Raw genomic sequence first — 10,142 nt, 5'->3', positions numbered from 1 at the left:
TTGAAAAAAAATAATAATAAAAAAAATGGGTTTCTTAATCAAGTGAGTGCAAATCTCTAGTCACGTGGGTTTAGTCAATAAAAGTAGGTGTAGATATTTGTGGATATTTGTCTCGATACATCCACAATATTTGCAGATGTCGCACTTCCAATGTAAAATATCCCATAAAGTATTATCGAAAAAAAAATATCCATCCCACACAGGAGGTGGAACACTTGGCAGTTAACACTTGGCAGTTCTTTCTAGAAAAAAGACCCAAACCATCATCCATGGGTACATTCATTGTCAGCAACAAGTCGTCATTCCTTACGCTTTCTTCTTCTACTAATCCTACTCCCACTTATCAACACGTAAAAAGAGTTCCAGCCTATAAATTCATAACAACCACCACAAGATTTTTATTACCTTCACTTTCACTCCTCCTCCTCCTCCTCATACATCAAGAACAAAACAACAGTAACTATGGCCACAGCAACTGGGTGAGAGCTTGTTTCTTCTTTGATATATGTGTGTTTATGTGTTTTGACCAGTGAACTAACTAATGATTTGTAGTAGCTTTCCGGAAGTTCTTCCACCTATTCTTAATTCTACCTCAGACCAACCACCTCTTTTTGATGGAACCACAAGGTGTGCTTTTATATTTATATGACATTTCTGTTTCTTGTAAAAGTAATCATTGGAATTGTGTTTCTTTATGTACTTTCTGACTTGAAATGAATTGATTGGTTTTGTATTAAATTTGTTCAAGGTTGTATATATCTTTCATATGCCCCTACGCCCAAAGAGCCTGGATTACTAGAAATTGTAAGGTACCTATCGTTCCTCTCGTTTACTATTTACGATTTATTAACTTTTGATTTTGGAATTGCCCTTCAAACTTAAGTTAGATATAACCAAATTATTTAGTATAAAGAAAATTTACCCATAACATTGAAATGTTAATTAGATATGACCACCACAAGATTTTGCTATTTCTTCTCGAATTACTGTGTTATCTAAATTTAAGTAGGATTAGGGAAATCTTCCCTCTTGACTTTATTGGTTGTCATGATTGCAAACTTCAACAATGGATTTTCTACTGTGCTACTTGAAGAGAACTAATCCCTCTCTCGATAGAGTGTTAACCCTAGCCTACTTATCGATGGAAAGATGAGAGGTAGGGGCTCACGAAACTCCGATAAATTTTTGTTTGAAACTTGGATAGCTCCTTCTACTGAGTATTTTAGTGATATATGCTATTATTTATTGTTTGGAGGTGTATTCATATACCATGTTTAATGACATCTTATTTTACGATTAAAAAAAAAATGTACAGTAAATAAGAGCTTAAACTTACGTATGTGAGTATCTTTCTTATATATGCTTTTGATTAATGTATCCTGTATTTCGTTTCTAAGTCAACTTGTGGACTTTGTTTTTCAAATCAATGTTTGGCGTACCAGGGATTGCAGGAGAAGATAAAGTTGGTTCCCATTGATCTACAAAATCGACCCGCTTGGTACAAGGAGAAGGTTTACCCACCAAATAAGGTAATGTTAGACTGTGTTGCTCTTATTTATCATTTGTGAACTTCAGCATTAAATTTGATTAAATTCTGTGATATAACGGAGTCTCCTTGTTTAAGAAAAGGGAAAACAGTAGAGCTGACAAGCCTTTTCCCCTTCCTTTCAATACTTATTGTTGAGTTGCTTTTTTTTAGGTGCCTTCATTGGAACACAATAATGAAATCAAAGGAGAGAGTCTTGATATAATTAAGTATCTTGATCAGCACTTTGAAGGGCCTTCTCTCTATCCTGATGTAAGCAAAATATTCACTCTTTCTACGGCTTCTGCTTTAAAAGGGTGACGTTGAGGATTAATCTTCTTATTTACCCGCTCTCAACTATGGCCAAGTGGTTGGGTGAGCATATTTATAAGGCCACATTGGCATTTTTGAAAAAGAGGAATAATTGAATGTTTTTTTTGTGGTGGGAAAAGGAGAGGATTGTTTGATAACAAAGAAAGAGAATTGGATGTATTTTTATTCGTTTGGGCAGTAGGGGATCCCGCTTTATAGATTTTACTATAATACTCTGTTTTTAATTGGATTTTATGATTCTGTATATGTTGGATCCTTCTCTTGTTTTTAGGATCTCCTGCCACCTTACTTCTAGTGAGTATGCAGACCCAAATGATTTTTGGGGGTCATGCGGGATGTGTTTGCACAATGATTTTTTTTACTGATCACACAAACAAATCTCGACTCTGAGGTTACTCTAAAACTTTGTTAGGATCCCTCCAAAAGAGAATTTGCTGAGGAATTACTATCCTACACAGAGACTTTCAATACAGCTGTAACAACTTCATTTAAGGAAGATGCAGAGACTCAAGCTGGTAAGTTCAGCTACTCTGTAAGGGTGAGGACATTGGGAAGTATTGTTACTTAGAACATACAGTTATTGGATGATTAGTTGGCTACTCTGCATCAGGTGCTCCTTTTGATTACTTGGAAGGAGCTCTATCCAAATTTAACAATGGACCTTTCTTCCTTGGCCAATTCAGCCTGGTAAGTTGTCGATGTGATGATTTTTACTGTTTTTGTCGTTATTGTTTTTTAATTCGACTTGTTTAATTTAACCCCTTGTGATTATTATTCCCATGCTTGTCTTTGAAAAATTAAACTCAACTAGTTTAGTCGTTTTCCAGACTTGTTAAATATCTTAAGATTGCGATATTACATGGCATGTTTTATGATTCATATTCCTTGGCTAACCAAGCAGTAAGGGGTTAAGTCGTGAATCAACATGAATGGCTACCATGTATTAAAAGCAAAGCCATAAGTCACTATGAAGGGCACCCCTTATGTTGGAAGTGAATAAACACATTAATTGGATACGGCAAAATTTAACTTGCCCCAACACAACATCGATTTGTCGATTTTTTCTACACTAGAAAAATGAATTATGAAGTAGTGGTACTACGGCCGTCAAGTATATGGCTACCTATAATTAGTGAGTGGTCGTGGAACCATCTTTGTATATCCGTGATTATTAGTTTCAACTTACGTGTGTTGGAGTTATCCCTCACATGAGGAGAAAAGGATTTATGCTTGCGTGCATAAGCTGGCGATCCGCCTTCGAATAAAGCTCGGGTCAAGGCGACCAGCATTCATTCCTTAGTCGACCTCAAGATTACTTTTCAAACGACCTTGACCAGCGACTTTGCCTTTAACGGCGACTAGCGACCATGTCTGTCTTTTCGGAAGAATTCTATTTTTTGTGAATTTGCGAGTTTGCAAAAAGGTTGGGGTTTTAGCAAAACCTAACACCTCGGAAAAGAGACACGAAAAATACACAAGAACAAAAAGAAACCCAATCTTGAAAGCAATCAAAGATCGGAGATAACCTTTTACGGAGACAACCCTATAAAAGAGAGGAGTGATGATCTAGTAAGTGAGAGAAAAGGAATGATTGTAATCTTCCTTTCCACTTTATAAAAGGACTAGTTCTTGTTGTTTTAAGAATAGGCATTAGCGGGCCACGGTATATTTTTATATTTTGTTGTGGTTTGTTTTTGTTTTTACATTATTATTAATATTATTAATAGTTATTTAGCGAGTTGGATATGCTAGTTTGGTTGTAGGGAATATTAAGAAGTTGTCTGGAGTTGAATTGTGTTCAAATACAAGTTATCTGTGTAGTGGGGAATCGATTCCAATCGGTGCTTAATTCCTCAACAAGTGGTATCAAAGCCAGGTTAGATTAGCCTAGGGGTTATCCAAATCTTGGTCGGAAGGTGTTTGACAAAACTCCTAAGAGAAGATTTGAGTTTAAATAACTTGTAGAAATGGATCATTCCATGAACACTCGCATGACGAGTCTAAATAAGAAAAACTGCACCATTTGGAAAGTCAAGATGGAAGACTTGTTTTATTGCAAGGACTTAACACAACCCATTGAGAATGGAGGAGAAAGATCGAAAACGGTTGCTGCGGCCGAGTGGAGCAAGTTTAACAGAAGAGCAATTGGATACATTCGACAATGGATTGACGACAGTGTCTTTCACCATGTATCCCAAGAGACTACAACTTTTGGATTGTGGAAGAAACTTGAAGACTTTTATGAGAGAAAGTGGCTAAAACAAAGTCGGGTCGTTAAGAAGTTTGTCGAATAAAACGAAGTACCAAGAAAATTCTTCAATGTCCGAAAGCATCTTAACGAAGCTAGAATGAGAATACCATCAATCGATGCATTTGATGAAGATTAATTTGGGAGACGAAGTTCGGGCTTTGTCTCTATTAGAAACCATATAAAAAAAAGCTACCGAAAGTTGGGAGACGTTAGCGCCTCTACTACATGGAGCTAAAGCCGAGGATGGAATTGTTACCATGGAGATGGCTACCGCGTCTTTGTTGAATGAGGAGACTAGAAGGAGTTCAAAATGTAGCTCCTTTCACTCAGAGATCCTTGTCACAGAGAAATGGGGGAGAGATAGATACAAAAACCATCTCGTTCTAGAGGTGATGAAACAAAGTATAAATCTAGGAGTGAAGCTTAGAACTCCTAAGGCGATAGAAGGCAATATTACTATTATGCCACAAAGGGCCATTTCGGATATGAGTCGCGAGAACAACGAAGAGGGATGAGAAGAATAAGCGTGTACATGAAGACATGGTGCGAGGAAAAAAAAACAAGGCAGATAGATATCGCACCGACTAGTTGGTCGAGGACCTAGTGGGAATCAGGTCGATCACTGTGGTGTGTGTGCCGTTTTAATATCTCATGTCGGGATACTGAGTAGGTGATAGATATCTGAGGGAGCATCCTATCCGCTATTAATCGCGACAGTGGAATTCTTCAACAACCAGCGGTGGTAAATATGGTGAAGTGAAGATGGGTAATCAACATTTCAAAATTAATCGAAAATTATAGATATTGGTAAGGTTCATGTAGAAACCTATGCGCTACACCTTGACACTTTCGAGGATGTGATACATGTTCTCGACATTCGCTAAGCCCAATTTCGGTTGGGAAGTTAGATGGCGATGGCTTTATAAACTCGTTTAACGTGGTATGGAACCCGAAAGCAAGAGGTTCCATCAGAAGTGCGAAGAAAAAAGAAACTTCTCTCTCTTTACAAAACACAAGTTATTTTGTGTAAAGTAGAAAGATGAATGTGAGAAGGAAGAAGTTTTTCCAAACCGGTAGCACAAGAGATCGTTTGTCATATGGGCCTAAAAGGGATAGAAGTTCTTGCTAAGCAAAAGGCCAAAACCCGGGACATCAAAGGTACACATTTCATATATATGTACTCACCGTTTGGTAGAAAGCAAACACGGGGTGTTTCCAAAGATTTCCGTCTCACGAAAGGACAATGTCCTTGAACTAGTAATACCTTATGTGGTCCTATAAAAGTGAAGTCCCACGGGAGCTTCATCTTGCCGTGACCTTCATTGATTATCGTCAAGAAAGATATGGGCATATAGTCCAAAACCAAGGATGAAGTATTTGGGCGTGTTTGAGAAATTTCATAGCATAGTGGAAAAAGAGAATGGAGAGAAGTTGTTGAAGTGTATTTGCTTTCGGATAATGGGGGGCGAGTACATTGGGCGTTTGAAAGTATTATTGTGAGTCATGGGATTCGTCATGAAGCGAAGACCGTTCCCAAGACTCGCAACGAATGGAATAGCAAAGAGAATGAAACAGATTACCATTGTAGAGGATGAGATGCATCTTTGTCCGCCCCACTCTAAGTTATTTAGAAGTTCTTGGGTAGAAACAATGTACATGAAAATGCTAAAATGCGTGTGATCAACCTATCGCCATCAAAGTCTCTGAATAGTAATTATCCAGAGAGAGTATGGTCAAGCAAAGATGTTGATTATGGATACTTGAGGGTATTTGGGTGCAGGGTATTTGTGCACATTCCGAAGGATGAGAGATCCAAGTTTGATGACAAAGCCAAGCAGTGCATTTTTCTGGGCTATGGAGATGAAATATTTGGTTACAAACTCTATGATCCGATTAACAAGAAGGTAATCCGAAGTCGAGATGTTGTGTTCTTGGAAGACCAAACCATAGCAGACTTTGAGGAGGGTGAGAAACTACAGGCTTTCACTAATGATCTTGTTGATTCAGAACCAGAAGTTCCTACTGTGGAACGTGCAGAAGGTATTGAGAATGCAGAGAACCATGAGTTTGAAGTTCATGATGAGAATCCTATTACTCATGATGGGATAAAACCTATTAGTATAGGAGATGCAGATGAAGTGCATGAACCATCACCGAGAAAAGCAAAGAAGTGCATCTTCCCGGGCACCGGTGATGGGGCATTTTTGCGGCTAAGTTTGGTTACAAAATGATCCGATTAACAAGAAGGTAATGGATGTTGTGTTCTTGGAGGTCAAAACAGAGACTAGCTTCAACCAGGTATCCACCACATACGTATGTTCTATTATCGGATGGTGGAGAACCTATGTACTATCAAAAGGCACTTGAAGGTACAGACAAAGAGAAGTGGTTGAAGGTCATGCATGACGAGATGCAAAGAATCACACTTATGAGTTAGTTGAGAAACCGCAAGGACGAAAAATTCTCAAGAATAAGTGGATATACAAAGTCAAGCATGAGGAGAACAATCCTCACCTAAGGCACAAAGCTCGCCTTGTTGTTAAGGGATTCGGTCAAAGGAAAGGGATTGACTTTGATGAGATTTTCTCTCCTGTAGTGAAGATGACTTCTATTCGAGTGGTATTGGGTATGACCGCAAGTATGAACCTAGAGATTGAGCAGCTAGATGTTAAGACAGTCTTTCTTCATGGAGACCTTGAAGAAGATGTCTATATGGACCCTTTCCGATGGAGGGTTTGAGGTCAAAGGCAAGGAGCACCTAGTATGCAAGCTGATAAAGAGATTGTATGGGTTGAAGCAAGCTCCGAGGCAGTGGTACATAAAGTTTGGTTCATTTATGGCGAAGCAAGAATACAAGAAGCCTGCTTCCGATCATTGTGTGTTTCTTCAGAGATTTCCAGATAGGGATTTCATAGTACTCTTGTTGTATGTGGATGATATGTTAATAGTTGGCCCAAACATCAACAAGATATCCAAACTGAAGAAAGACTTGAGTAAGTCCTTTGAGATGAAGGATTTGGGTCAAGCAAAGCAGATACTTGGGATGCGGATCACTCGTGACAGATAGGGTGGGAAGTTGTGGCTTTCTTAAAAAAAACTACATTGAGAAGGTGTTGAAGAAATTCAACATGGATCAAGCGAAGCCAGTCAGTTGTCCGCTTGGTGGCCAGTTCCGCATGACCAAAGATGTGTCCAAAGGGTGAGCATAAGCAGAGTCAGATGGAAAAGATTCTTTATGCATCCCAGCCGTGTACTTGACTTGATGACGATGGTGTGTACAAGACCGGATATTGCTTTTCGCCGTTTGGTGTTGTAAGTCGATTTACATCAAAACCGGGAAGGAGCATTGAAAGGTGTTAAGTGGATATTGAGATATCTCAAGGGCACTTCCAAATCGTGTTTGTGCTTTAGTGGAAGTAAGCCCTTACTTGAAGGCTACACTGATGCAGACATGGCAGGTGATGTTGACTCGATGAAATCTACCTCCGGTTATCTGGTTACTTTTGCAAGAGGAGCAATTTCTTGGCAATCAAAGTTGTAAAAGTGTGTTGCCCTCTCCACTACAGAAGCCGAGTATATTGTAGTCACCGAGTGTTGCAAAGAGTTGCTATGGATGAAGAGGTTTCACGACGAATTAGGGCTAAAGCAGAAACAGTTTGTAGTTTTATGTGACAGTCAGAGCGCCATCCATTTGAGTAAGAATCCGAGTTTCTATTCTAGATCCAAGCACATACATGTGCATTATTATTAGATTAGAGAAGTACTCGAACACAAGCATTTGTGTATTGAGAAGATCCATACCGACAAAAACGAGTCGGATATGATGACCAAAGTCTTACCGAAAGGTAAGTTTGATGTTTGTTGTGCTGCCGCTGGAATGATAGCAGACTCCTCCTGTTGAGTTGGAAATTGCATGTAGGTATCCCCCTTTACTGTTCGGGAGGGGGAGATTGTTGGAGTTATCCCTCACATGAGGAGAAAAGGATTTATGTTTGCGTCATAAGCATAAGCCCGACGCGCCGACTTTCGAGAATAAGGCTCGCCTATGGCGTGACTCCGCCATGCCGGGTCGACCTCCAACTTTTCGGCGACCGACCGCTTCGACGACTTGGCCTTGCTTGGGCCGACCATACTCATGTCTATTTTCAGAAGAATTCTATTTTTTTGTGGACCGCGAGTTTGCAAAAAAGGTTGGGGTTTTTGGCAAAACCTAACACTCAGAAGAGACACGAAAATACACAAGAACAAAAAGAGAAACCCAATCTTGAAAGCAATCAAGATTGAGAGATAATCTTTACAAACAAACAACCCTGTAAAGAGAGAAGAGTGATCTAGTAAGGTAGTAAGGTGAGAAACTACAAGGAGTGATTGTAATCTTCCTTCCCACTTTATAAAAGGACTAGTTCTTGTGGAAATAGGCACCATTGGCCGAACCACGGTATATCTTTGTGTTGTGGTTTGCTTTTACTGCTTTACATTATTATCTGTTGTTAATAGTTGTTTAGCGAGTTGGACATGTTAGTTTGGTTATAGGAAATATTGAGAAGTTGTCTGGAGTTGAATTGTGTTTAAATACAAATTATCTGTGTAGTGGGGAATCGATTGGTATCGGTGCATAATGCCCCAACAACGTGATGTTAACAAAAGCACTAAATTGCAATCAGTACTTATAGCGGAATGTGATTTGAAGTTAAATATGTTCTTTTATCCATTTTCATTGTTATGTTTATAAATATAAATGTTACATTGTAGGTGGATATAGCCTATGCTCCATTTATTGAAAGGTTTCAGCCGTTCTTATTCGATTTTAAGAAGTATGACATCACGGAAGGAAGACCAAAACTGGCAGCATGGATTGAGGTACAACACTAACTTTCTTTGATCATTTACTCAATATTGTGACCTTATAATTTTGTTGCCCTGGTGAATTGCTCCCTCCTATCTTTTTCTTGAAACTATTATTAATTTGTGTACTTTATATAAGAATTTATCTGATTAGGCTAAGGTGAGTATGCCTGTAAATTTTTTGGATTTTCAGGTTATGAGATTTACCCATTAGTCTCAAATACCTGAAATTTATTTTTGACGGATTGGTTATATGGTTGTAGCGAAGTTATTAACTTGTCATACATAATAGCAAAGATTTAGGCTTCTCGTTAATGATTTTTTGGCATTGCCTATGGCTTAGTGAGTAATTGGCTTTTTATAAAACTGAATTTGTAAATTATTTTGTCCTATAAAGATGGCGCCAATTATTATTCCCTGGCTGATCACACTTGCTTTGGATACCTGTGTTAGAGTTCTAAGGGATATCTTCCAGAGTCCCAGACCCGGATTTTTCAAGAAGTTCCTATTATGTAAAAACCTTTTATGTTCTTATATATATTAGAGTGATATAAGGCCAAAACTAACTAAGGCCGTATCCTCTCTTTTTTCTCCAGATTTTCTGCTTCCTGATTTCCAGCAATAATATATTTTAACTACTTGATTGAATTGTGATTTCATTGGAATACTGGAATCCTTTGTTCATAACTGGGCAAGAGGTTGGTTTTGATCCTTACTCTGATGTTATGCAGGGGATAAACAAGCTAGAGGGTTACAAGCAAACCAAACGTGATCCCCAGGAACTTGCGGAAATATACAAGAAACGCTTTTTGGTACATATTCGCCCTTGATATTAATCTTGATTCTTGTAACATTTGATAATTGAAAGATACATGGTAACTGGTCTTCCTTTCAATTTTTTGATTATTTGTTGTTTTGCAGACACGGGTTTGAACAGTAGCAGTCATGAAAACGAGCTCTAGGCAATTGTCAAGCTAGGAAAATATGATTATAAATCTGTAGAAATAAAATCCAATTGCAATCGTCATGTAAGGTCTAAACTTCGGTGAGCTTGTTTCTCATGTTGGAGGCTGTCAATCTAGGGTTTGAATCGGAATATGTAGTTCAAAGTTGTACGATGGGGCACTTTTCTATCATAAATAAACTTTTTGCACTGATATATGTACTAGAATTTGTCTGCTTCAGTTG

At 38.4% G+C, this 10,142-nt stretch overlaps 1 protein-coding gene across 4 annotated transcripts; it reads left to right on the top strand.

Annotated features, from left to right (window-relative positions):
* The first annotated feature begins 270 nt into the window (after positions 1-270).
* On the top strand, positions 271-10,113 carry LOC147519730 (glutathione S-transferase L3-like). 4 transcript variants are annotated; one of them, XM_086591285.1, is made up of 10 exons: positions 271-479; positions 556-627; positions 749-809; positions 1,443-1,529; positions 1,700-1,798; positions 2,271-2,373; positions 2,469-2,545; positions 8,862-8,969; positions 9,686-9,766; positions 9,876-10,113. In XM_086591285.1, the coding sequence occupies exons 1-10, from the start codon at positions 463-465 to the stop codon at positions 9,885-9,887; spliced, it is 717 nt and encodes a 238-aa protein (XP_086447411.1). In that variant the 5' UTR covers positions 271-462; the 3' UTR covers positions 9,888-10,113. The 4 variants fall into 4 exon arrangements, with proteins under 4 accessions (XP_086447411.1, XP_086447409.1, XP_086447407.1 ...); XM_086591283.1 differs by having other exon boundaries at positions 553-627; XM_086591281.1 differs by having other exon boundaries at positions 553-627; positions 2,451-2,545.
* Positions 10,114-10,142: the final 29 nt, after the last annotated feature.

The sequence above is a fragment of the Coptis chinensis genome, chromosome 2, assembly GCF_015680905.1.
Source record: "Coptis chinensis isolate HL-2020 chromosome 2, ASM1568090v1, whole genome shotgun sequence".
NCBI classification, from domain to species: domain Eukaryota; kingdom Viridiplantae; phylum Streptophyta; class Magnoliopsida; order Ranunculales; family Ranunculaceae; genus Coptis; species Coptis chinensis.
Note: the sequence above shows the minus strand (reverse complement) of the source record. Positions and strands in the feature narration are given on the sequence as shown.